Genomic DNA, 27,128 nt, shown 5'->3' with positions numbered 1-27,128 from the left:
GGTCTCCCTCAGAATTTCTCGACCTGGCAGCCTGCGTGGCTCTGGGGACAGAAAGGCCCGGACAAGAAGGCAGCTCTGGGGGGCAGCGGGTGGAGGGGAGGGCAGGCTGGAAAATGGCCAAGAAGCCTCCCTGCCCCTTCCCCTTTTAGAATCCCCCCCTCCTACCTTCAGGCTTTCTTTGCTACCCCCTCAGTTGCTTCTGCCACACATTCCTGCTTTGCTTTGAAGTATTAACCATTTGCTTCTGGAGGTCCATGCCTTGGGCTTCTCCAGGGGGTGTTGCAACACCACAGAGATATCACTAACACACACACATACACACCATGTGCGCACACACGATGAGGTCATCAGAGAAAGGATTCTTGGTTTGCTTGCGTAGAAATCCTAATGTGGAGAAAGTTAGCAGGTGCCATCAATGGGCACACTCAACCCTCCCCCCTTCCCCCCTTCCTCCCCCCCTCCCCCCATACCTGCATTCACTGCAGAGGGATTTCCCCAGCATTCCTGTTGCTTTGGTCCTTTGCCACCTCCAGAGAAGGGTGGCATCCTGAGGTCCCCTCGGCCACTTGCCTTGTCTGAACCGGGCTCTCCAATGGCCACGAGCAAAGGCAAAGTCTCCGATGTGCCCAATGGGACGAAAACAGAGCCCATTGGGATAGGCATAAAACATGTATTTGGAAAGAAAAGCAGAAAAGGTTGGCAACCAGGGCTCTTTGGCCCGTCTTGAGGATACCAGTTAGCTGAGCTTTGCCACCCCAGCCCCCCGCAAGGCTTGCCAGCCCCCCCCCCTTGGCCTCACCACTGATGCCTCACCTCCGGCCTTGCCTGTATGCTCCCTCAGGCCCACTGCTCAGCTCAGCTCAGGCCCTTATGAGGGTCCTCCTCAGGAAGGGTGGGGGCGGTGGGGTCCCAGCAGTTTCTCATCAGCCTGAACATTGGGGAGGGGGCTCTAGATGGCCTGGGGTTTCCACAGGATCTCGGCCAGGCCCCTCTACTGCTTCTCCGGGGATGGGCTGCCCCAGAAGGGTGAGTTGTTTGGAGAAGCGAGAACCTTCGCCCTGCCCGAGAAAGGCATTTGGCATGTGACAAACACCGATCAAAGAAAAGGGGCCCCCTGTCTCCACGGGAGGCTTCCTCTGCGGTAGCCCGTCACTTGCCCTTGGGGGGGGAGGTTTCTGCAGCTGACAGGCCCAGGGTCCCCCCAAGTGCTAATGCTGCTCTCGGTGCCGGGCAGGTTGAGACATACACACACACACACACCACGCAGCCTGAGGGCAAACACTCCCCCCCCCCGCCATGTCTGAACTCGGTGATCAGTTTTGCTCACAGATGCCCTGTCAAGTCAGCCCCTCTCCCCTCCCCAAGATAAGGGGCCACATCCCCCTAGGAACAAGGATAAAGAAAGGAGCCCTGCCATTCAGAAGGGTAAAAACCACAGCAGTCTCTGCAAGCCATCTGCCCTCCGTGGTGGCTTAGGGCCTGGATTCATACCTCTTTCCAGCAGGAAAGCCTCAAATCACTCAGAAAAGGGGTCTTTCCACACCCACTCCAGCCAGTCTGGAGAAGAAGCAGGGAGGGAGGCCCTGGAGGCTGGAACCCACTCCGCAGCCCCCATGGCATGGATTTCAGTGGGCACTGCCAACCCAGGGGCCAGGGGCAAAGTTCAGTCTGTTGGGCTGAGACACCTGGGGTGATGGAATGTGGGGCTGAGTGTGGGGGCCTTGATGGGGCTGGCCTGAGACCTCCACCACTCCACCCTATTGATAAGGGGGCTCATGACCAGCCAGGGAGCACCAAAGCCTTGGAAAGAGCTTGGGGGGCGCTTGGCCGAGAGGGGGCAGCAGTGGGGACTGCTGGAGTGAGAGAAGTCTCTTTGCTGGGGGCGAGGTCAGAGAGCAAGGACTGAGGAGGGGACACACGCCATTGGAAAGGGAGGGTGTGGGGGCAAATTGAGAGAATCGGGGTAGGGGTGTTAGCAACAAGAGTCTGGGTGCTCACCCACTCTTGGCGATGTTTGTTAGGCTACTGAGGAGAAAGAGTAGAGGGGAAAACATTTTGGGGGTGACCAGTAGGGGAAGACCTAGTGGAGCCCTAGGCAGGGGTTTCGGGGAGTGGAAATGAGCAGTTGGGTTTTGGCTTCCCTCCGTGGATCCAGCTGGTGGCACCGCTAGAGACCTTGGCCCAGGCTGCAGTTCTAGGCAGACGGCAGTGCCATTTCCAAGATCAACTTCACTTGGAGATGATGGATGGATGGATGGATGGATGGATGGATGGATGGATAGATGGATGGACAGTCAGTCCTGGCACATATTAGGAAATCCTGGCTGAACAAGGATGGAAGGACTGTCCTGTTTTAAGTCCTCTTAGCCCTAGCCCCCAAGTGATGATCCTCCTGGAATTCGTGAGGTGGCCAGAGGCCCTCTCAATGAGGTGGCAGGCTGTGGGTGACTGTGGCTGAGACGGGTTGGGGATCCTCTCCTGTGCCACCTGCTTTGCTATGTGGCAGAATCCTTGGCCAAGCTCCTGCACCTGAAGGTTGGGCAGACGGGGACTCTCCCCAGAGGTTGATGCTGGATGACCTCCATCCCCATCTTCTGGGAAGCATTCAAGGAAGACTCAGGAGCCCTTGGGCCCGATGTTGGGCTTCTCCAGATGGCTCTAGCCTGACCTGCACAGGTGGTCACACAGTCCCCGTTTTATCTCACAGCAACCCAGAGGAGGTCGTGCCTTTCCTGTGCTGTGATCAGGTCCCTCCCAGAACCACATGGAGCTTTCTCCCCGCAGAGTTACAGGCTGGCTGGCTAGGGGAAGTCTTCCAGGAAGACAGACGGCAGCCAAGAATTCTGCCACGTAGTGGGTGGCACAAGAGAGGATCCCCAACCCGTCTCAGCCACAGTCACCAGTTGGGGGGCCTGCCTCAATTTCCCTACTGTGAGCTGCATGGGTAAACACTTCCCTGATGAAATTTGTCTCTTTGGCTGTAATCTGCCTTCTGACAAAGAGGCCTTTTGTAGGATTATCTGGGTTGAGGTGAAGACAAGAGGACTGTTTGCACATGGATAAGGAGGGTAGCAACCAGTGTGAAAACACCCTCCAGGTGCAAGTTGGCTCATGTTTGGTAGAGAACCACGGAGATGACCTTGGAGAAGGCAAGAGGGGACAGCTGGCAAAACATGGACCAGGCCTAGGAAGGGAGGGGGTATCGGTGGGAACTACAGTAAAAGGCTCTCTTTAGGCCAATGGCGGGGGGGTGGGGGGGAGGAGGAAAAACTGCCAGGCTTCTCGGATTCTGTTTCTAGAGCCCTGATCAACAGGGCAGAATCCCAGGATTTCAGGGGCGGCCTCTTCCTGGCCTTCTCCCTGCCTTGAAGGACTGACCTGTTCTTGCAGGTGGTGGTGGTGGTGGGGGGGGGCAAGAGGCTGCCTGTGCAGATGCCCCCACTAAAGAAGAGAGAGACTCGCTGTCATTTGCTTTGAGCAACGTCTCTGACCGGCCCCTCCCTCTTTTTCTTAATAAACCTAAATAATGCCCGAGAAAAGTGCCTGGCACTCTGCCACGCCATCCAGCGGAGGAGTCCCCGTCAGAGGTGGGTGCCCTCAAGACGGAAGCATACACTCCGGAGACCCTGCCTGGTCTTGGCATGAAGACTCCTCCCCAGCACCAATTTATCCACTTTCAAACCTTGCATGGGGGGGGGGGGTTGTTCCTGCCAGAAGCATTGCTGGAGGGGCGCTCCGGAGAGTCACAAGGATCCTGGCAAAGGGCAGGCCTTAAAGGACCCTCTGGAGCTACTGGTCAATGCCAGGAACCCATCTGCTGATTTTGTGCCATGCGCTTGGAGCCCAGCAGGGGGCAGCAGTCCCTCTGTTTGGGCAGCCTCTGCTCAGCTAGAGCAGTGTTTCCCAAACTTAGGAACTTGAAGATGCGTGGACTTCAACTCCCAGAATTCCCCAGCCAGCATAGCTGGCTGGGGAATTCTGGGAGTTGAAGTCCACGCATCTTCAAGTTCCTAAGGTTGGGAAACGCTGAGCTAGAGATCAGCTTGATCCCAGGGGTCCTGGTGACCCTCTTAGCCAGCCTTCCTGGACCTGGTGCAGCCAAAGCAGCCAGTGAGTCTGGCAGCACTTCAAGGAGCCCTGCTTGTCCCACGCCCTCTCCCCCCCCATCCCCAAAGGGTCCTCAGCTCTGCTTCCCAAGCAGTTTGAGCAGGGGCCATCAATGGACGTTTAGCTAAGGGTGGGCGAAGGCCGGCTGAGGGTGCCCTGAGCACAGCGGCTGTGTCCAGCCAGAGCTGCTGAAGAGAGTCTGGCTGAGCTGCTCCTTTGGACAGCTGTGGGGGTGTCTTGCACCCCATTTTGACCACTCCTGCTTTTCCCTCTTGTTTGGGCGGTGGGGGGACATCTGCGTAGAAAGATCAGTCCACCGACTAATCTTTGGGGTTCTGCCAAGAGGGTTGGTAGTTTAACCTTAAGTATCACCAGCCCTGATAATCCCTTGAGGCTGGCTGATTGGACCTAGGGCAATTCTAGGGGTGTTCACGGGCCCAGTGAAGCCCTGGGCCCCAGAGGAAGTGCTTCAGATGGACGAAGGGGCACGAAGTCACGCGCAGGTTTATTTCCAGTGCCTGTCCGGAGGATGACAGACACCAAACCTGCCTTGTCCCCAAGCCATTACACCTGGAGTTGAGGTTTTCACCGAGCTGTCTCTAAATGATTGATTAGCCAGGGGATATCCTCTTTCATCTCCTGCTTCAACTTACACTCTGACTCATTTGTCCGATTTTCATTTCACTTTGACGTTCGATTTTTGCTTTGATCCAGCTCATTTTTAAACAGATACCTCCTGACTGAGGTGGCCGCCCAGAAGACAACTTGTTCGACTGGCTGCAAAGACTTCAAAAACCTCTACCTGGAGGGAAAATGAAGGAGAGAGTTGTGCTACTTGCCCTGACCCCAGAAACCCGAAGCCAAGAAGCTGGTCAGGACTGAATTTGACCCTAGATCAGACATGTCAAACACAAGGCCGGCCGGATGCGGCCCGCGAAGCCATCCTGGAAACAGTGAAGGAACGGCCCCCACTGCCTTGGCCTTGGCCCAGAGACCCTCCTTCTGCCAGAGACCCTCAGATCTGTCCCGCTCCTGCCCAGGCCCCCATAGGCACCCTTGATGCGAACGAGGTAGAGCTGGCCACGTCCACCCAGTAGGCCATACGCACTCTAGCCACGCCCACCCAGTAGGCCACGCCCACTCTGGCCATACCCACCCGGCCCTTTGAGGGCAACCACAATGCTGATGCAGCCCTCAATGAAATTGAGTTTGACACCCCTGCCCTAGATGAACATCTGGTCCTCCTTCAAACTCAAGATGTGGGGGCAACGGGGGGGCGGAGGGAGATTTGACACCACTCCTTTCTGGACGCTCCTCTTTCTGCTGTGCTTGGCGTTCAGCTGCAGGCGTTTTGTTGGGCCCCCTTGGCAGAGGACTTGTGCAAACAGCGAGTGGTGATCTTCAGGTAATAATATAACGTAACTCAGCGGGAAGGAAGAGGATCCATCAGGCAAACAGTGGTTGATTTTCCAGCTTTCTCTGAGGATGGAGAGGAGCGAGCAGAGCCTCCCGCCCACTCCCCATCCACAATGGGGGCGGGGTGGGTGGGTGGGGAGGTCACGACCTGGGAGGACAGAAAGGAAGAAAGACCCAGCCTCATGCACTGCATGCAACCTGGAGTTCTCAAAGAGATTAAACAGAAGAGACATCCCACAACACATACCTATTTGAAGGGGGGGGGTCTCTTTCTCCTTGGGCCCCAAAGTCTCCCTCCTGAGCACTGGATTCAGGGGCTCCCCCAGAGGAAGGGGGGAGAGGAGGGGCTATGAGGAAGCTGGGCCCTCTCTGGTTCCTTCCTCTGCCTCTCCTATCTCTGGATTCCAGCTACCTTATGGCTTGCGCTGCCTGGAGCACCTGGAGAACTTTGATGAATGGTTCAGCACGGATAGTCCTCGACATACAACGGTTCATTTAGTGACTGTTCGAAGTAACAGCAGCATTCAAAGCAGTGACTTATGACCGCTTTTCAGACCTGCGACCGTTGCAGCATCCCCAGGGTCACGTGATCGAAATTCAGACACTTGGCAAATGACTCAGATTTATGACAGTTGCAGTCTCCTGGGGTCACGTGATCACTCTTTTGTAACCTGAGAAGCAAAGTCAATGGGGAAGCCAGATTCACTTAACAACCCACGTGACTAACTTAATGACTGCAGTGATTCCCTTAATTTTGATTCTTGCTGTAGCAAGAAAGGTAATCCAACGGGGCAAAATTCACTTAACAATTGTCTCGCTTAGCAACAGAACTTTTGGCTGAGTTGTGGTCCTAAGTTGGGGACTACCTGTACAAACATCTAAGACATAAATGAAATATCATTCCAGCATTTTCTGAGTAGGTCTGAGCGCCCCCTTCATCTCTTCTTGGTTTCGGGGTTTTAGGCAGCAGGATGTTGTCTTGGAAAGTAACGGCTACGTTGGACAACCTGGCTTGTACAGGTCCTCGAGTTACAACTGTGATGGAGCTGTGATGATGATCATAAAAAGCTCAGTCCTGTGACCACACCGATTGTATGTCTTTTTGGGGGACAACTGATCAGCAAATGGCACGGGTGCACTTTTGCTGAAAATCCGAAGTAAATGCTGGGTTTTGCAAAGCCATCCTCAAGTGGAGTCGTGTGAGCCTGGGAGTTTGCAAATGGCCATAAATGCAACCCGGTTGCTGAGCACCCAAAATGTGGTCATGTGATTGCAGGGGGGAGGTGACCACCAGACTGAGTCCAGATCATTAAGGATCCCCAGGTAGATCTATTGAAACTTCAGAAGGTCACTGAGCAACAGGTTGTAAGTTGAGGAATACCTGCATTTGATAAAATTCTGCTTTAGTTGCACTTGTGAAACTTTTTTAAAGTAACTGGAATTTCCTGTGCTGGGTCTGTGGCGGTACATGGCACAGGTATGGCCGAGGCAGTAACCTCGACATTCTTACTCTGCCACAAAGAAGAGGGGGTGGGGGTGGGGAAGGGAGGTTGGCCTCTTCTCCAAAGCACCTGAGGGCAGGAGAAGAAGCAACAGATGGAAACTAATCAAGGAGAGAAGCAACCTGGAACTAAGGAGAAATTTCCTGACTGTCAGAACAATTAATCAGTGGAACGGAAGTTGCCTCCAGAAGTTGTGGGTGTTCCATCACTGTATGTCTTAAAGAAGAGAATTGGACAGCCATTTGATTGAAATGGTATAGGGTTTCCTGCCTGAGCAAGTGGGTGGATTAGAAGACCTCTAATTGATCCCTTCCAGCTCCGTTATTCTGTTTGTAACCTAACTAACAATAACTGAGCCTTGATTGACAATAGGCACAATAGGCAGCCCTGGTCAATATTTATGGCTCATCAGATGATGACAAAGACACGGAATGCAAAATATAGAAAGCGTGAATTAACCAATAATGTTAAATGTTTGAGCTGGCATTAAAGAGCTCTGTGTGTTTGTGTGTGTGTGTGTGTGTGTGTGTGTGTGTGTGTGTGAGAGAGAGAGAGAGAGAGAGAGAGAGATGAATGCATGCAGATGATGATGCTATGTTGTCAGCTGAGAATCTGGATTATTTGTATTAAATGCTAAACCGTAAGAAACCACGAGAAGGAGGGCTCTGAAAGCAATCAGGGGAAACGAAGGGAAGACTTGCAATTTCTGGCAGAAAACCAGAGCAAGAACTGCCCCCCCCCCCAGTCTATAGAAATGGAAGTAAATAAGCGGAATAGATTTGTGCAGGAAGCAGATGTTTGCTGGGAGAAGGATGGTGCAGGAGGGGGGAAAGGGAACGGTGCAAATGGGGGCAGCTGGTGAGTTGGGTCTAGGAAGGGAGAGGGAATTTTGGCTGTGGTTGCACCAAGTTTTTGGGGAGAGAGGGAAGGGGTTTCAAGAAAGGAGGGCAGTTACCGGTGGGGGGGTGAAGTGGAAGGAGAGATCTACCGATTGCAGGGCTAGAAAGCTACGGAGAGAGCCACTGCAAAAACTTTCTGGCTGATTTATTGACCACTTTGGTTTCCATAGCTGCCCTCTCTCCCAGGGGTGGCACTGGGGTAACTTCGCAATGAGGAAAGAGGGATGGGCTTTTGCCGCCTCTGAATCTGTCAGGAGATGGTTACAGTGGGGAAAAACAAAACCGCCCCTCTTTTTGCCCCACTGGAACAGCGGGTGAGAAGATGGAGAGCCAGAGGGAGGGAACCCAGGAGAGTGCCAAGCCCCCAAAAGAAATATGGGGCAGGATCGGGGGGGGGGGGGCGCAAGGGAGGGGGCCTGAAGCTGCAAGGACAGACCTCCAGGCCCGGACACCTCTGGCGAGCTGACCTCCAAGGTAAGGGGTGGGGGGCGAAATAGAACAGTTTTTGCCCATCCTTGGAACTGGAGGGGGCTGGGAGGAGGAAGTGGAAGTGGAGGGACCATGTTGTAGTAATTGGCAGGTGGGGCAGGACCACCTTGGCCTGAAAAGAGAAAGTGCCAGGTTGTGAGACCTCAATTTTGGATCCTTCCCCTTCTGTGGGGCAGGTGCAACCAGCATTCACATGGGCACTTGGCTCAGAGCCAGCACAAAACCGTCTTGCTCCATTTGGGTCTCAGTTAAGAGGCTGCAATCCTCATGGCAGACCATGGGATGGATGCGCCCTTCGAGGTAGGCCAGCTCAGGAAACGGATCCCGCAAAGACTCGGGGAAAGCTGCTTTATTGCAGTGGGTGTCACAGCCGCATCTTGAAAGCTGTCTCCTACTACTACAAGCAAGGGTGGGGAGGGGGCTATCTTGAATTTCTTCCCACCAGGAGTGAATTGCCAGTTCTCCTCCCTTAAGCCAGCCTGCCTGCCTGCCTGCCTTCCCTTCCCTTCCCTTCCCTTCCCTTCCTTTCTTCTCCTCTCCATATTCCTTTATGACACTCCTGTTGCCCCTCGAAACTGGAAGACATCCAGGGCCCCAACCAGCACCTTGGATTGCACTAAGGGACACACAAGTGATCAGGGCATCCCTGGGAGGGTTCTGGTCCAAGGCTGCTTCATAAGCATATGCTCCTCGGCTTCTGGCATTAGCCTATATTTCTGGGTGGTCTTCAGGGGCAGCAGCCCCCCCCCACCGTAGAGTGAACCCTAATGATCTAGTATTGAGAGGTCAGAAACCTCTTTCAGTGCCTCCTGTGCCAGATAAAAGTTGCAAATGGACCAATGCCAGGGTCCTCGGGCTGCAGCTCTCCCACCCATGAAGGAGCACTCTTGCCTGGTGACCGCTCCATCATTCCCTGGATTCTGTCCTCATGGCTATTTTGTCCTCAGAGCTATTTCCCTGGGGACCTCACCAGCCAGAGGACCCTAATCGTGCTCACAAGGTCTTCTGCTTCACCCCTTCTAAGCATGGACATCTGCTCGTCCCTCAGCAGTTGCACTAAAGGGCAGAGGAATAGACCATGTCACCCTTGTTATTGCCACAGAGCAGAGCAGAGGTTCCGTGGGTGCATGCTTCCTTGGGCCACTTTGAGCAGGCTATGCATGTTTGTCTTCTGCCAGTGTGTTTCATCACCCACTTCATGTCCTGAAGCTGCTCAGACCAGAGGGCGGCGTGGGACTGGCAGGTGAGGATTGGCCAATCGGAGCAATCCTGCCTAGTGCCCTGCCTAACTCTGTATTCCAGAGGTTGAGGGTGTTCATCAAAGCTGTTCTGGAATGCTGGGAAACTCCCTGGGCACCAACCTGGGCACATCTAGAGATACATCGGATGCCTGGCAGCTGAATCACTCTCCTCTCTGCGGAGGTGGTGGCTCCACTTAATTTGCCTGGTCGTGCACCAGCAATCTGTCCATGAAATGTTCCCAGCACTCTCATCTGCTCCCAGGTAAACACGGCGCGAGTCATGCCAACAATGGCCCGGACAAGCTAAGGCTTGTGGTGGTGGTGGTGGCAATGGAGACCTCCGCTGTCTCAAGCCCCAGAAAGGAGGCTAATTTTGCTCCTCATGGCCCTGGGAGGTAGGCACCACCTGCCCATAATCCCCCATGCTGACTGATGTGACGTCATCTAGGATTGAGGAAACCAAGGGACTGGATAACATCCATCTCTGGTGTGAACATCACTCCCTCTGCTTGCAATCACGTATGTCCTTCAGGCAGCTAAGAGCAGAGCGCAGGGCTGGATTGGAGAGGGGATGGGATCGGACCCTCTGGGGGATGAGCTTTTCTGGGAATTTCTCAGTCCATCATCCAGGACCACCTGCAGAGACTGGTACCTGGAAGGACCCAATTGAGAGTGGCTCAATTCTACTCATTAGCTCAGGGAGGAGCTGGTTGGCCGTTGAATTCCCACAAGGGGCTCATATGGCTGATGCTGTGTTGATTTGCTTTGCTCCTGTTGTTTGAAATCCTCATTTTGCCTGGGTTGAACACTGCCTCAGAAGCCAAACAGTTAAATAAAAAAATTAGTATAAAATAAAATTAGTATAAAAAAACGAAGGCAAGAGCCCCCTTCCCAGGACTTGAAGGAGGACACACCTGGCCCTCCAGCATGGAACCCCCATGATTTCCTGTCAGCACACCTGGAGAAGCCAGTTCCACAGGTGAACAAACACACCGCTCTCAACTCCTGGAGTCGCCATATGCAGAAGCAGCTTTGCTCTGCCTCTAACATCTGGGGAAAAACAGCAGGGACGACACCTGCTCGGCCGCTCCATTAACAAGGCAGCAGCCTGGCAGATGTTGCCTCCTTACGGCCAGGATGTCCGGTAAACGCGGAGACTTTCCGAAGGGGCTGGATCCTTACTCGGACGAGCCGTTTCCCGGCTCGTCCGCGGATCAGGGCGGCTCTCCAGATGCGCTGGACTCCGGTCCCAACATCTGGAGAGCGCCAAGGCCAGAGGTCCTCCACCTCCGCCATTCAGGCCGGGGCGCGGACTGCGTTCCGTTCCGCGGCGCCGGGTGCAAGCGGCCGGGCGGTCCGGGGCTGAGCAGAAGGCAGGGGCGAGCTCGGCCAGGGCCCAACGATGGGGCGCCGGCGGACGGGCGCGGCCCGCGGAGAGAGGCCGGCCCGAAGCGGGCTCAGGCTGAGCCGGAGCCGCGCTTCCCGGCCGCCCCCGGGAGGACGCCGAGCGCGGTCAGACGCCGCCGCCGCCGCCGCCGCCGCGCTCGGCTCCAGCCGCGGCAGCCGAGGAGTTAAGGCTCGCTCCGCCCGCCGCGGCTCCGCCTCCGACAGGCGGCCGCTAGCGGGCCGCAGAGCCACCGAGCTCTCCGGAGGCCGAAGCCCGCGGCGTCCGGGGGCGCAGCGCAGCCGCCCCCCTCCCGCCTAGCCTCCCTCCCCCCCGCGTCCCCGCGCATGGCCTTGGGGAGCTCCGGGCATGGAGCGGGAGAAGCTGCCGCGGCGGCCCGGGCTCTCCCTGCGGCTGGACGAGGTCGAGGGGGAGGCGCCGGGCCCGGGGGGCTGGCAGGCGGGCGGGCGGCTGCGGCCTTCTTCCTACCGGGCGCTGCGCAGCGCCGTCTCTACTCTGGCGCGCCTCGACGACTTCTACTGCGAGAAGATCGGCGCCGGCTTCTTCTCCGAGGTCTTCAAGGTGAGTCGCGCCGGCCCCGACGGACCCCCCGCCCGCCCCGCCAGAGCCTGGCAGACCGTCCGTCCGTCCGCCCGGGCGAGCGAGCGAGCCAGGGGGCCGGGTGGGCGGAGGTGGGCAGCCGCCGAGACGGGAGAGCGCCGCCGGGAGGGGCGGGCAGGCCTGGCTTGCCCCGCGCGGGGAAGAGCAGCTCTCCCCCCCCCACCACCACCCCGCTGCCGCTCTGCCGCCCCCTCCCCGGAGGCCAGAGGGAGGCTCGGCTCTGTTTACGTGCCGAGAGGCTTCGTGGACGGGGGGGGGGCGTGGGCTCGAAGGGGGCCGGGCCGGATTTGGCAGCCGAGAGACGGAGGAGCTACGAGGGAAGCGCCAAAGACTGGCGGTGGCGGTTCCGTTTGTAATGTCGCGTGCTTCACATAGAGACGGACACAGAGCTGGGGTAACGATGAGTTTATTCTGAACAGAACGAACTGGGGAAAACAGGGAAGCCTGGCGTCTATTTGTACCTGCCCAGGTGGATGGCATCCAATCAGTTCAAACCTGGGCTTCCTGCCAGCGCAGGTGACAATGGGTGTAGATCCTGGCTTCCCACCAGGCTGACCATGCCTGGGGCTGTCAACAGCTTAAGTCATTAGGCTTATCCTGAGTGAGCAGTCATCGCCCGGAGCTGTCCAGCCCCTCTGCTGATCTGCACCATCAGCCTCCTGCTGTGCTGTCCTTTGTGTATGCTGGGAGGCATACACTGCACCGTTCACTGGCCGGGCACCAGGCACCCCACGCTTGCACCGGGTTTGCTCTCAGCCGCGGCTGCTTCCTCCGGATCGCTTTGGGCTGACAGCGGGGGTCCCTCGTGGCCCCGGAAGGGCCCCGCAGCCGGCAGCCTTGGCTGAAGCCCCCCCCCCCCAGTTTGCGCTGCAGGTCAAGCTGCCGCGGCGGGGACCAGTCCCGTCCTGGAGGCCGACTCCGATCTGGCTCGGGGAAGAGGGTTCAGAGGGCTCCTGGCCCAGGCAGCCAGGTGTTTTCCATTGGATTTGGCATTTTTATCCAGCTGTGGAGGCCTTCATTGTTAGGCCTGATGAATGGGCAGGGCTGCGGACTCTTCCAGCCACTCACTCTGCCTTGGGATGCTTGGCAGGTTCTGTGGCTCTGGTGCCCGCTGCTCTCCTTCTCCCCCAGGGAGGGGCAATTTGGAGGGGGCTTGGAGGCAAATTCCGAGGTCACCAAGTGACAGATGGCTGTCATGATCCCCTTGAGGCAAGGAGCCCTAAAGTTGGGCAACCTGACAGGAAACCACTTGCCTGTGTCCTGCCCAGAACCTCTGTGCCCCCCTTCCCAGAAGGGGGCTGGATTCTGACACAGTTGTTTGCCCCTTCTGTTGCTCAGCCTGGAACAGATGGCCTCAGTGTCAGCTTACGCTTACTGTCGATGTAGCCCTGTGCCCTCTGGCCCTTTGCCAGCTGCCGGTCCTCTGTCCACGTGCAGAGTTAACAAGAGGGATCTGCAGCCCAAGACAGCTGCTTAGCATCTTGGCAGAGGTGAAGCCATGGCAACCAGCAGCGGGCAAATGGTCTCCTCTAGTCCAGCCAGCCAAAGACCCCTTCCTTCGAACAGGTTCCCTGGACAGGACTTGCCATGTTCCAGGATGGGGGTCTGCTGACAGCCTTGGTTTGGAAGGTTGCCCTGCGTGGCACAGCCATGCATGATGGCACATATGACCCCAGTGGCCGGACCAGTTGCCAGCCGCAAGAGGCACAGGAAGGCTGTGAACATGGCAGAGTCTGTGGTGACAGGAGTGGGGGGCTTTGATTGAGCTGAGGGGAAGCTGGGGGTCCAAGTCATCTTTGCTGCTGGAGGTGGGGCAGAGGTCCCAGGACAGGCTATGGCTCAGTCAGTTGGAAAGCTCTGATCTCCTCTTTTGGGCTGATGCACGGAGAGGCCTTGGCTGGCCAACCCTTCCTTCTCTCGTGGGAGGGGAGGGGAGCCGGTCCAGCTCTGCTCTGGAGGGGTCATCCCCCAACTCAGGCAAAGACAGGAGGGAAGCCAAGGCTGGCCAAGTTGGAAGCATTTCTAGCTGTGATGGGGAGGGGACCTGTGGGGAAGGGAAGGGCCTCTTTGGCCAGGCAGAGGAAGCTGATGTGGGACCAGGAGGCTTTTTGCAGGGGAAGGGCCAGTCCGCTTTGTGCACTTGGGGTGTGGGGTCTCTCTTGTCCAAAGAATCGTTTTCTCTGGACTCTTTGGCGCAACTTGATTCTCTGGCTTTCCCGGAGATAAGCGCCTCCTGCTGGCTGCAGGGAGAAGTGCTTCCAAAGGGTCCGGATGGTCTCTAGGTGCTGTGCCCCTCTTCTGGGCACGCTCCAGCTCCCCTGGATTCAGTGGGGTCCTCTGCTGGGACCGGGAGGTGGGCCTTCTCTGACCGTCCCCAGAGCTCTATCTGTTTCTGTCTTTCCCGGGGCTTTGTGTGTATGTGGGGGGAGGGGCCCTCTTTTAGGATGCTTTATATCCCTCTTTCTTCAGAACTGTGTGCTGCTCTTTTCCGTAACTTTGGCTTCTGCTCTTGTTAGCTTCGCTTTGGCCAGGCTATGCACTGAGTAGATGTGGTGACACCCCTGGGTGGAGTGGGTGAGGGGTGGGGGGCTGTTAGCCCGGCCAGCGGTGAGCAATGCAGGGAGGGTGGTGGTTGAGCAACAACGGGGGCCGGGTGTGCGTCTGTTCCATCTCCCTCTGGAATGAGCCTTTGCAAGTCCTCCAGCCTGGATCGGGGGGGGGGGCTGCTGCTTTTGTGGGGGGAGGGGGTTCTGAGGCCTCCCCGTTGTTCCTCTCTGGGCCAGCCTCATTTGGGCAGCTCCTCCTGCTACCGGGCAGGCAGCCAGATGGGGAGGTCGGCTTGGCTGTTCTGCCGGCAAGGTGCCTGTTGACCCCTTTGCCTGGCCTGGCTGGCTGCCGTTGCTAAGAGGTGCCTTTCAGCCCACTCTGCTGGGTCACGGGCCACCGGAGCCCGCCAGCCGGCCGTGATTGACCAAGTGGCCACTGCTGAATTCAGATAGGCTGGGCTGATGGGCCTTGGAGTCCGGCAGCCTTTGTTGCTCACAGCAGGCCCAGTGCGTGAGGCTTGGCTTGTTCTTTGGAGGCAGCCGGCTTGAGTTCACACAACTCACCCTTATCCGTTCAGGCCCAGTGGCTGCATTGCTCCAGGTGCTGAGCTTGGTTGGCGATGGTCCTGGTTAGTTTTTCCATTGGTCTTAATGCCCCTTGCTTAGCGTGCTGTGAGAGTCCAGTTTTTTCGGTTGGTTCCTAGTTTAGGGCAACGTGAACCAGAAGCTGGGTTAATGCTCAGGAACCAAGTTGGGTGTGTTGTATGAACTCCGTCCTGGGAGCTGTGCCAGGCTCCCAGGCCAGCTTGAAACCTGGTAATGCCCTGCTGCCATCTAGCAGTTGCCGGAGTTTGGCAGCCTCTGGCGCTTGTCCGGGAGACGCCCTGCCGAGGCTGTGACCTGCATGGGGTGAGGAGCCTGGCTGCTCTGCTCTGGCTACCACTGGGGACCTCGGGGCTGAACCCTATCAGCATCAGCTGGGGAGGGGGAAGTTATCTGTCAGGACAGTTTGCTCCAGGGAGGGGCCGTGCCTTCGATTTGGAAGGGTTGCAGCCTCTGGGCAGGAAATCCTGTCCGGCAATCTCGGGTGTGTGTATGTGTGTGTGTCTCCCTTGGGCCAGTATTGGGGTTATCAGGTCAAGTGCTGAGGCCGTGCCAGACCCTCAAGAGTAGCAAAGTGGGGGTGGGTGGGAGCTGCCCCAGAGACTTAGCTTAGGATGCTGGCTCTGCCTTCAGCTTGCCGGAGTCTGAGTTCTCTCTCTCTCTCTCTCTCTCTCTCTGTGTGTGTGTGTGTGTGTGTGTGTTGAGCAGGCTGAGAGTGACGGCAAGCAGGGAGAGGCCTGCCCTGGCGCCTCAGACTGACTCATGGACGGGCTGGCATGGGAGCAGCCCCACTCTCTGGGACTTGGGCGGCGGTGGGGACAGGGGGCCTGGAGGGAGGGCCGGGTGCCCTTGGGGACTGAGGGGTTCTATGTGTGTGTGTGTGGGGGGGGGGGAAATGCCAATGCTGCACTTCAGCTGGCTGCCTTGGAGGTAGGCAAGTGGCTCTTATGGAGCTCAGCTCTAAAAATGTGCTGGGATTCTAGGCCGGCTGCCAGGGTGGGCATGGCACGCGGGCATGGGTGGGTGGCCGGGAGGAGCTGCTTTCTTCTCTGGCTCAGCCGGGAAGCCGGGTGTGCCCGGAGTTACTCCCACACAAGGCTGGACAGAGGCCTGGGGTTGCCTGTGGACTGAAGGCAGTGGGGGGAGGGGATGCATCCTATCCCCCCTGGGGGTCTTCAGGGCTGCCTTCCAGGTGCATTGGCAGAGATCCTTGATTGCCCAGTTACTGCCCTCCCTGCCTGCCTTTTTCAGGGGCCACCTTAGTACTCCCTTTGCCAGCCCTGTCTGTGAAGTGGTGAGGCTGTGCCAGAGCAGTTGGCCCCCAGCCTCCGAGGTCTCTGTGCTGGGAGGGGAGGTGGGCTGGATCTCTGCCGTGCCTCCAGCTCCGGAGGTCGGCTGGCGCAAGGCTGGCACAGTTGCTCTGCACTGCCCGGCTGGGGCTTTGCCTTCTGGGAAGCTTGAGCAGTGACTGGAGTGGGAGGGGCTTGGTAGGGGGCAGAGTGCCTCCTGGGGGTGGGACTTTTCAGGCTTTGGGCAGGCAGAGGGAGCTGAGTCAGAACCCATCTCTGCCCTCTCCGTCCCTGCCTGGACAGGTGGGGGCCGCCTTGCCCCTTGTTGGGCCTGTGGCCTGGGCAGAAGGGGGCTCGCCTGGAGCAGTGCGGAGCTTTGGGGCTGGGGCCACTCCCGGCCTGCCCCTTCCTTGGGCAGCTCCTCTGCCAGCCACTTTCCATCTTCGAGCGCACAACCTCTGAACGGACCAAATAGGCTGGATTCTCTCCAAGTACCTGTTTCACCCATGCCAAGGTGAACATAGCGTGAAGGCTGTTGTGTGAATGTACCTGGGTAAAAGCAAGATGAGGAGATTCGGAGGCTTTGAACAGGGTAGTGGGGTGTGTGTGTGTGAAGATGAAGAAAAAGAGGCCAGGGTCAGCTCTTACAAGTGGGGTGATGCTCCGGTGTATCCGGAGGTCCGAGCCCCATTGTCTTCCTGGGACTGGCTCTGTCCTGGCACTCTCCGGCATCTTTGGGGTCCTGCAGCAGTGCTAGGGCTGGGCCAGGGGCTCAGTCCTCTTCCTGAGCCGACAGGGGCTCAGGGTCGCTTTGGGGGCAGCGATGTCTTGTGGGTGGATCAATGGGCAGCAAGTCTGGCCTTCCGGAGAGCATTCTCGCCTTTGTATTGTTATATATTCCCTTTTGCCATGGCAAAGTGACAGGCCAAGGCTGCGTTCTGCCAGCCCGGGAGGAACTCTCAACCTGCAGGAAGAGAGCTGTCCTCTGGTGGGGCTGGAATCGCTGACCATTGCAGTTCAGCAGCCCGTCCAGCTTCTCTGGGGAGAACACTCTCCTGATCACCCTTCCTCAGTGGTGCAGCTGCTGTTGGGGCCCCCGGTGGGACCAGGTGCCCCAGAGAGACGGGGGACATTTGGCTCCTCTTCGGCTTGCCTGGCTGCTGTGCTGCCGCATCACAGGGCCTGCCAGCCTCTGTGGCATCAAAGGGTCGCTGCAGTGGGCCTGCATCTTTCTTCCTATGTGCTCTCTCCCCAAGAGCCCTCCCCCACGGCATTTGCCTGTTTCCTTCCTTCTCCCATACTCTCAGCATGTGTGGGACAGGCCTGAAGCCCATGTTGACCCTTCCCCAAGGCCCAGGGGGTCTTTGCCTCAATACTCCCCATATGCCCTTCTCCCACCTGCTGCAGGCACCGTATCCACCCCAGACACGGAATCCAGCTTGTCTGCTGCACTTGACCTCCCACGGCCACGGTTTGGGGGTACCCTTCAACAACTCCATCCAAAGTGACCCTGCTGGGGGTTCTGGTTGGGAGCGGCAGCCTGTTCTAGTCCCCTCAACTGAAGGTCCCGGAAAGACCATCCCTGGACACCGAGAAGTGCAAGGGCTGGGCCTGCCCCCCGCGTGGGAGCAGCTTCTGTGCTGGGGAGGCAAGATGGGGGAGGAACGTGCTGTCCTTGCTGCCTGCTTCAGTGGAGTGACAGTTCCTGGCAGGCAGCTGTTCTCCAGCTGTGGGCCTGGGCTGGCTGGATGCCACAAGGGGCCCTCTAAGCCCTGGAGGCCCTGTCTTCCCAGATCTGCAGGGGGCTTTGATGGACAGGATCTGCGCTCTGCTGAGAGCAGAGGAGCTTGGCTGGCAGGAACATTGCCTCTCGTGTGGAGGCGGGGGAAGCAGGAGACGTGCCAGGCTTTCCTCCTTCCGAGGCCCTAGCTAGCTCAGGCCTACAGAGGCAGCTTGAGGGCAGCCAGAGGACGGGGTCCCCCTCTGGGTGACATGACCCCGTGTGACCCTGGGCCTCCCCTGCCGGCACAGCTGGTGTGCTCAGCCTCAAGTCTCACGGCTCCTTCTTGGGGCAGAGAGCTCTGCCAGGCTGGGCATGGGATGGATGGAGAGGGGGCATCTGGAGCTTTGGCATGGAGGTACCCCCATCCCTTGCTGAGAAAGGGGGTAGTGGGCTCCAACCAAAGAGGAGGGGTGTGTCCCCCACACTTCCCACCCAGGGAGAGAGACTTAACTTGGGCTCCTCCCGGTTGCACAACCCAGCCCCTTCCCGGAATGGGGGGGCAGTCATATCCAGGGCCAGAAGGATGGGGTGGGGGGAGCAGGCACAGCGGAGGGAGACTCAGGCATGGACTAAAAAGGACAGGAATGATCTCTGGTTGCAGAGCCCAGGAATTTGAGAGGGAGGATGCACCCGCAGGGGGGGCGGTGAGACGGCTGGGCCTGTCCGGGCAGCTGTTCAACAGGCCTGCCTTGCCCAGGGCATGAGGGCCTGCAGACTGCTCCTAGGCCCTGGCGGGTGGTGGTGATGGGGGGATGCTGCTGTGGCTAGTACAGATTCATCCTCCGACTGGGCTCAGCTCCTGGCTGAAACTCTGTCCCTGGGAAATGACATTTCCAGCCACTTCCCCCTCCTTCCAGTCCTGTCCTGGCTGGGCCCTGTTGGGGAAAGGCCTGACCTTCCACAGTGGGGAAACTGTACCCCTAAGTCTGTGCTCCGGGGTGGGGGTGGGGGCGAGACTGGGTTTCTTTTAAGGTTTCTTTAACGGTTTTATGCTAGGCTGCCCAGAGCCACGTTCGGTGAGGCAGGTGGCTATAGAAATATGATCTATAAATAAATAAAGGGGCTCCTTTTGGACTGCAAACCTGGCAGCAGCCTATGGGGCTCTTACTCTCTGGGCAAAGATCCCGCTGGGCACCTGCACAGCCTTTTGGTTGGCCACTGTGGTGCTATGAATGGAGCCAAGGGGGGGAATGCTGGAGTTGGCTTTGGGGTCACCAGCAGAAGCTCCTGGCTCTGAAAGAGCACCTGTGTGCCACCTGGGCAGGTGCCCTTCGTCTTGTCCTTGTGCCTGGTTGATGGCAGTGCTGGGGGAATGGGCTCCTGAGCGTTGGTATGCTTGCCCTCCCCCAATTTTCCTGCCCCGTTAGCCCTGTGTGGGGTGCTAGAAGCTTTTCCGATGCACCCAGATTCCTGTCCTAAAGCAGAGGTCGCTGGAGGGTCAATGAGGGAAGGGGAGCGGGTAGGGTGGCAGGCTGGCACAGGAATTGTGGGGCATAGGCATCACCTCCTCTCAACGCGCCCTGGCTTGGTGAGCCTCCCGAGGCCCCACCAAAGTCCTGAGTCCTCTTGACCGGTTCTGCCCTGCCCTTCTGTTTCGCCAGCCTGCAGGCAGGGACGCCACATTCATCTCTGTGCAGCTTCAGACAGTGGCTGGCGCAAAGGCCATAAATCAATAAAAAATACAGCTGCTCAGCAATTTCCAGATGAAATCTGCAGTTATGCTAGAATATGAGAAACCTTTGGAACGAGGAAGGTCAGGAGAAGCCATCGCAACCTGGGAGTGGGAGGGAGGATCCTCGCTTAACAGCAGGGCCCACGTGTGTTTTCTGGGCTACCCCCTTTCTGCCGCTCCCCCTCTTTTGCTCCCCCTTTTGCTCTTCCCTAATGCCCACTCTTTGGGCCCTCCTCAAAGGGGTGGTGGTGCCCTCTGCTTCCCTGAATGTGAGCCCATTGGCAATTTTGGGGAGGGAGCTCCAGCAGAACTGGGTGTGTGTGTGTTTCCCATGATGCTTGTGTCAGGTGTTTGGAAACTTTGGCTGAACTGTTGAGAGCAGCTTTTCCAACCATGGCACTTGAGGAGGTGTGGACCCCCAGAATCCCCCTAGCCAGTCTGCTGATTGAGGAGGGGGATGAGACCATGCTGGCTGGGGCATTCTGGGGGTCCACACCCCCTCAAGTGCCATGGATGGGAAACCCTGGGGCAGAGGCCATGTCGGGGCGGAGATTGGCCCCAGGCTCTCAAGCATCTCCAAAGCTTTGAGTCTGTTTCTGCCTTTCTGGTTTTGGCTGATTCTGAAGCTGGTACTCCATCTCCTCGGAACATTTAACTTTGGTTCCCATGATTCCCAGCCTAGGGACAGGTTGCCTGGGCGTTTCAGGGGTTTGGTTCAGCGTGTGGAAGCTGGAAGAGCTCTGCTCCCCCAGGGCCTTTGGGCACGGACTGCTATTGGGGCTGGTTCCACGGGGTGCCATCCAGACTGGGCTCAGAGTTTTCCCTTTGCGCCAACTACGGGGCCAGGGTGACCCAGAGTGACGGACAGCTGTCCCTGCAGGTGAGGCACCGTCAGTCGGGACAGGTCCTGGTGCTGAAGATGAACAAGCTGACCAGCAACCGAGGGAACATGCTGCGCGAGGTGCAGCTGATGAACCGGCTCTGCCACCCCAACATCCTCCGGTACGGCACAGGGGCTGGTGGATCTCGGGGCTTCCCTGTCTGGAAGAAAGCAGCCCGCTTGGGTGGGGAGGAGGCCCCAGCATATCTGGGAAGCTGGGAAGGCCAGGCATAAATGCTCAGGGGTGTAGTGGAAGAAGGGCTGGGAGGCTCCACCACCTGCTCCCGGCCCCCTCTTGCCAGGGGTCTCCTGGTGCCACCCCGAATGGCTTGAGAGAGACCCACCCGGAGCTCCTCATGTGTAAGCACCCTCTGGGAGTGGGGAAGGGGTGAGCATGGCCTCTGGTGTCTGTGGCAGAGCAGGGGGCAGTCCTGCTCCTTTTTATCCAGGGGTGCTGGTGACAGAGGGAAGCTAAGGGGCGCCAGGCAGGGGTCTCACTGTTGATGGCTCCTCTCTTCCTCTCCAGGTTCATGGGGGTCTGCGTTCACCAGGGCCAGCTGCATGCGCTGACAGAGGTGAGGTGTTAGGGGCTGGGCATCAAGGATCAGCCAAGGGCCTGGCTGTTCTGGGGGACCGAGGCCCCCCGCAACTTGCCCTTCTTTCTCTCTCCGCAGTACATCAATGGGGGGAACCTGGAGCAGCTGCTCGACAGCCCCACCCCACTCCCCTGGCCCGTCCGCCTCAAGTTGGCCCTGGACATCGCCCGGGGGCTCTGCTACCTCCACAGCAAGGGCATCTTCCACCGGGACCTGACCTCCAAGGTGGGGGGGGGGCTCTGCTGCACACCCACACCCACATCTGTGCCTCAAAGTGGGCAGGGGATTCAGCAGGGGAATCCAACACTGGATCTCGGATGAGTGGTGGGGTAGCTTGACACCAGGGGTTGTGCTGATTGGGGAGGGGGACCTTGAAGGGCCTCCCCTGAAAGGTGGGCTGGAGAAAGAACAGCTCCTGCCATGGGGTCCCCCGAAGTCCTGGACCCGCCTTTCTAGGGCCCAGAGAAGGGATAGCAGAGTCTTTTGGCACCTGGGAAGCCTTTGATGTGGTCGTCCCCTAAGCCCCTCTCCTTATTCTCTGGGAGGGGGTTGTCTGGTCAGAGATGCCCCATCCTGGGAGATGCCTTTTACCTGGAATAGCCTCTCAAATGTACCTTTCTTTCCACCGCCCCCCCTCCAGAACTGCTTGGTCAGGTGTGAGGACAATGGCTACACAGCAGTGGTGGGTGACTTTGGCCTGGCAGAGAAAATCCCCACCTACAGGTGAGTTTGGCTGTTGCTCCCTCTGTTCACCCACCCCCACCCCCAAACTCCTGACCCTGCATTCTCACAGCCCCTCCTCCTTCTCCTTCCAGTGAGGGTAGCGAGAAGGAGCCCCTGGCCGTGGTGGGCTCTCCGTACTGGATGGCCCCCGAGGTCCTGCATGGGGAGCTGTACAACGAGAAGGTGAGCCCCGGGAGAAAGAGTGACAATGAGAGGGAGACGGGGCAGGGTGGGGGAGCATGAGGGTGCCTGCTTTCCCCCCTCCCTGGCTCCATTCTTCCTGGCCTCCCTGCTCTAGGGCTCCCCCGGCCCCTCCAAGACCACCCCATCCCTGTCTCCTGCAGGCGGACGTCTTTGCCTATGGCATCATCCTGTGTGAGACCATCGCGCGAGTGCCTGCCGACCCCGACTACCTGCCTCGCACTGAGGTAAGCCCCCCTCCACATCCTTCTGCAGACCCAGCAATAGGGGAGACTGCCAGCCCCCTTGGGGAGAGAGAGCTTAAAGCGGACAGACGGGTTGGCAGAGACGAGCCCCGGTCCTGCGCAGAGCCTTGGTGGAGCAGTGGGCTAATGCCTCCTTAAGTAACACCAGCTGCCTGCAATTAGTGCAGGTTCGAGTCCCACCAGGCTCAAGGTTGACTCAGCCTTCCATCCTTCCGAGGTAGGTAAAATGAGGACCCAGATTGTTGGGGGCAATAAGCTGACTTTGTAATAATGCTGCTTGGGGCCCCCCGAAAGCCCTAATAAGCAGGCATATACATAGAATGAAGGCTATTGCTAAACACATTGATTTGTGCTTCTTAGATTGTAAGCCGCCCTGAGTCTTCGGAGAAGGGCGGGATATAAGTGGGATTAAAAAAAAAAGAGAGTCCAGGAGCTTGGAGGGGTCTGGAAGGAGCTGAGCTCCGAGGGGCTCTGAGGGGGCTCCTTCCTCCAGTCAATCCCTGAATGCTTTGTCCTTGGCAGGGGATCAGATTTCGTGGGGTGGTGGTGGAGAGGAGGGGAACGGTGCATGTGTGAACTAACTTGCAGCCATGAGATGCCACAAAGAAGTGATGGAGCCCGGCTCCATCTGGCTCCCTCGGCGTCAGGAGTCCTAGTGGCAGGAAGCCTCGCCAGTTTTACCCCCTGGCTAGTCTTGCACCAGGGCAATTCCTGAGCCACCCGTGGCATTCGCCCAGTCGCCTCTTGTGACTCAGGGGAACGCGGCTTATTCAGCCAGCTCATGGACGAGTGGATTTTTTGGGGGGGAGGTTAATTGAATCAGCACACTGCTTAAACCCAGTGCATCTGTCAAGACCAGCTTGCAAAGGGGGTGCAAGAGGGGCCATAGTTCCCGTCACTGAGCTTGGCTGGCAGAGGCTGCCTTGGCTTAAGTGCCGCTTACCTGCCACTCTTTGTGCCTGGTGCAGCGGAGAACCATCTTTCCCTCCCGAAGCGCTAAAAGCTATGGAATGATTACAGCAAGCCGAACGTTGACTGTGATGCTAAAATGTACAGAGGGTCACTTTTAAAAGCCCCCCCCCAAGCCTCAGGCTGCCCTCCAACGTGGGGTCTTCTTCATTGCTTCTCAGAGGCCTTTTCCTGCAAAGTTACTTGCTGGCATGCCATGCTGTATCCTGGAGGCATCTTGACCCCGGTTCCCCCCTGGCACCCCTATTTGGATGCCTGGGTCTTCGGGCAGGGTCCTGGAGGGCATGCAGGGTAAGGCTGGCGCTCTCTGGGTGAGCTTCTTTCATTTGGGAGCTCTAGCGAGTGCACGTTCCTGCCAGCCTATTTGCAGCATAAAACCCAGGGGGCTGAACCTTCCGTGCCCAGCCAGCCCAGAAGCAAACTCCTGGCTGAGGAATTCTGGGAGTTGAAGTCCACTAGTCATAAAAGGGCCAAGTTTGAAGACCCCTGAGCTAGATCAACCTTTTCCCCGGACTGGCAGCTTCCAATTGTGGAGACAATGCTGTGTTCAGGGTAGCCTTCCCAGACCAGACCAAGCCAGTTGGCAGCTCCCTCATTTGTGACACCTGATGATCCCTGGTAGGTAGATTCCCACCCTGGGAGACCCCAATAAATGTTTGTTTTTTGTTTCTGAAGAAAGTCTCTCTGCTGTAATGCCATTTATATAGCAGCCCAAAGGTTGAAGAGCAGACAGGGTCTCACTGGAAGCACTCTGTATTGGGGGGGGCTCGTTTGGGAAAGGCTTTTCAATCCCCTTGAATTTCTGAGGGGGGGGGAAACATGGTTGCAATTGGGTGAGTCCAGGCAGTGTGGCAGCTAGCTGCCTGGTCCTGCCTCCCAAAGAGCATCTTTCTTTTGGGGGGAGGGGAAGATAGATCTTCCCCCGCCCCTCCCTCCCTCCCTTCACCCTTTCTCTCTGCAGGACTTTGGCCTCGATGTGGCTGCATTCTGCAACCTGGTGGGAGCCAACTGCCCAGCGGCTTTTCTCCATCTGGCCTTCCACTGCTGCAAGGTGGGTCCTGGCGCCCCTTCCCCCCCCCCCAAGGAAGGTGGGATGCTGCTGAAGCCTGGCTAAGAGAAGAGCCCTGGAAGGGACACTCATGCCAGGTGGGGTCCCTTGCAGAGCTGCCTGTTCCGCTGCGCCAGAGGGAGGGAGTGGTCCTCAGAGGAGCTGCGGGTAAAGCTGCAGCTTTACCATCCAGGGGCAAAGCCACCAGGCAGCCTGGAGGGTCCCGCCTATCTTTCTGAATTCCGTGGGGAGTTTTTCCGGGGATGATGAATTGCAGAGAGCAGGCTGAGCTGGAGGGGAGGGGTTTCCTAAGGAGGGGAGGCCAGCTCTGCTCCACAGGTAAAGGCAGAATAGGGAGCTGGTGCGGAACGGGAAGGGCCAGGGGGACCACTGAGATGTGCGGAGGCCTGCTTGCCCATCGCCATACACTGGGCCTGCAGCTGGACCCGAAGGAGAACGAGCCGGCCCACGTGCTTCCTTCTCCTGCCCCCAGATGGAGCCCACGGCCCGGCCCTCCTTCCTGGAGATCGTTCAGCGCCTGGAGGCGATGCTGCTGTTGGCGGGAGACCCTGGCCTGGCCCTGACGGACAACCACGGGACAGCCCTCCCTGCCAACTCGGCACCCGCACTGAACGGTGAGCGTCTGTCAAGACGGGAGTTTCCATGCAGGGAGGGGGCGGATGGGGAAGAGGTGGGAAAGTTGCCCCCCTTGGAAGAGGGATCACGTGGTTGGGTTTTGTTTTGTTTACAATTACGATTACAGGAACCGTCTCTCCGGTGCTGGGAAGGGGCGAAGGTAGGAAGGATGGAAATAGGCAGCCTCGGAAGGCCTCGCACCCTCGGCTTGAGTTGGGGGCAGAGGAGGGCTTTTCTCCTGGGCCTAGGAGCAGTTGGGGGGCAAGTGGAGAGAGATACGCACGATTCTCTGCGTGTGCCAGGGCAGTTACTTCCCAGCCCTTCAGAACGTGGTGCAACTGAGCTGTTTCCTGGTCTAGCTTCAGCTTTTGCAGTGTGTAGGGCAGTCTGAGTTGCCATTCTGGGGTGCCTCTAACATGCCCACCCTTCCTTTTGCATCCAGGTCAAACGGCCAAGCAGCTGTCCTTCCCCAACGCCCCATCTGGCCTGCTTGGCCAACAGCTCTTGACCCCAGAGCAGCCCCTCTCCCGCAGCCAGTCGGACATGTTCCGCCCTCGGTCGCCCACCTTGCCTCGTGCCCATGACACTCCACAGCGAGTCAACCCCTTTTCCCAGCGACAGGACCTCAAGGGAGGCAGAATCAAGCTCTTCGACACGCCCAGCAAGTCCTTGATCTCCCTGACCTTCAACCTGCCACCCCCCTCGCCTCTTCCACCCGGCACCCCCATCACGCCAGAACCCGCCGTGGAGATGCAGTGCAACTTTGCCGAGCCCATCCCCATCTTGCGCAGGTGTCGCTCGCTGCCAGCTTCCCCAGAGCTGCCTCGCCGGGAGCAGGCACCCCACAGCCCGCTCTCGGCCCTGGACCACACCCCTCCGGACCCCCCTGTTTCCTTTGCCGGCGAGTGGATGGACTGCAGTCCGGACAGCCCGGTTCCAGCATCTTCCAGCCCAGCATCCCTGTTGACCAACGGTAGCTTCATCAGCACGGCTGTGTCGGCAGCCCAGCCGTGGGCCCCCAACGGAATACTCCTGAACAATAACAGCAAGCCGCAGGGCTGGGGCAGGGGCTTCTCTGAACTGAGTGTGCCCCCCACGGTGGAGAGACCGCAGACGGAGTGCCCGGGGACGGCGCTGCCCTTGAGCCCCTCCAACAGCAGCTGCGTGATGGAGCAAGACGAGGTGCTGGCCTGCCCGGCCTGCTGCCTGGTTCCCTTTAGCTTCAGCTTTGCTTCTGTCTGCCACCGGCCGGCCGCCAGCACCCCCCGTTACCAGAACCTGAACTGCGAGGCCAAGAGCCTGCAGTGCCCGGAGAGGCACCCCCAGCATTGCAAGGGCCTGGCGCCGGGCCTGGCAGAACCCAGCCTCAAGTTGCCGGAAGCCCAGTCCTGAGGCTGGCCCTGCGGTGGAGGTGCACTTCAAAACCGCCTGGATGTCCTGGCTGCCCTTCAGACCTCTGGGAGCTAGGTGGGCTGAGCGGGTGGCACTGCCCCATTGGGACAGGCAGGTGCGATGTTGCAGGCAGGGCTGCCAAGCCCGTCAGAAGGCAGGAGGAGCCGTCTGACGCCCAGCCTGGTCTCTGTGCAATAAGGGGCTGCTGCTGCTTTGGCCCTCCCCTGCCTGGCCCCGTTGCAGCCTTGGGGTCAAGCCCTTGGTTCCCCGACCTCTTGCTCAGGTGGGGCGATGCCCTCCAGCATGGGTGGGTGCTGAGAAGGAAGATGCAGGGCTGGGGTGAAGGGAATTCGGGCTGGGGGCGCCCCCCCCGTGAGGCTGGCAAGGGAAGGGCCAGCTCATTCTGCCATCTGGGCGGGACTGGCACACCCTGGGCATGGCACCATGGGGTGTCCCGGAGGGATGGGGCTGGGAGACAGTCAGGATACATACCTGGCCCATCCCCTCCTGCCTTGCGTGGGGCGGGTTCAGTGTGGGTCTGCCTGGCGTCTCGGCCCTTCTTCTCTTCTTGGCACCAGTGGAGAAGGCAGCTGCGTTTTTAATAATACTTGGAAAATACTTGTTAATATATTCAGCTTATTTAATGTGTTGGAAAAATAAAATAAAACCTGATGACAGTTCCCCCTGTCCTGGCCTGAGTGGTCTTTGATGAGAAGACGAGAATCAGGGAACCGGCAAATTGGGGGACGGGGGTGGGCACCTCTGTCTTTTGGACTGTGGCTCTGCCCCAAAGCCCATAAAGCCTGTTTTTGCCTGGATTCTGTGGATTTCTGATGGAAAATGGAGGGAGCAAAAACATGGAATAGTCAACTACAAAGAAGAAAAT

General features: G+C 58.2%; 2 protein-coding genes across 4 annotated transcripts in view; both read left to right on the top strand.

Annotated features, from left to right (window-relative positions):
• RUSC2 (RUN and SH3 domain containing 2) overlaps nt 1-4,938 on the top strand; it is a 48,053-nt gene extending 43,115 nt beyond the window's left edge. For both annotated transcript variants that reach the window (XM_083355100.1, XM_083355101.1), the window contains exon 13: nt 4,822-4,938. In XM_083355100.1, the coding sequence (XP_083211226.1) occupies nt 4,822-4,924 (103 nt within the window). In that variant the 3' untranslated portion in view covers nt 4,925-4,938. The remainder of the gene's footprint in view (nt 1-4,821) is intronic.
• A 6,332-nt stretch (nt 4,939-11,270) lies between these two features.
• Nucleotides 11,271-26,922, top strand: TESK1 (testis associated actin remodelling kinase 1). Of its 2 annotated transcripts, none has more exons than XM_083353127.1 (10): nt 11,271-11,620; nt 20,433-20,554; nt 20,959-21,007; nt 21,107-21,253; nt 21,669-21,751; nt 21,844-21,934; nt 22,096-22,179; nt 24,128-24,217; nt 24,708-24,849; nt 25,293-26,922. In XM_083353127.1, the coding sequence occupies exons 1-10, from the start codon at nt 11,408-11,410 to the stop codon at nt 26,240-26,242; spliced, it is 1,971 nt and encodes a 656-aa protein (XP_083209253.1). In that variant the 5' UTR covers nt 11,271-11,407; the 3' UTR covers nt 26,243-26,922. The 2 variants fall into 2 exon arrangements, with proteins under 2 accessions (XP_083209253.1, XP_083209254.1); XM_083353128.1 differs by lacking the exon at nt 11,271-11,620 and adding an exon at nt 12,009-12,053.
• The last annotated feature ends 206 nt before the right edge of the window (nt 26,923-27,128 follow it).

This window comes from Vipera ursinii (genome assembly GCF_947247035.1).
Source record: "Vipera ursinii genome assembly, chromosome: 2".
Classification (NCBI taxonomy): Eukaryota; Metazoa; Chordata; class Lepidosauria; order Squamata; family Viperidae; genus Vipera; species Vipera ursinii.
This window is presented reverse-complemented; position numbering and strand designations above follow the sequence as displayed.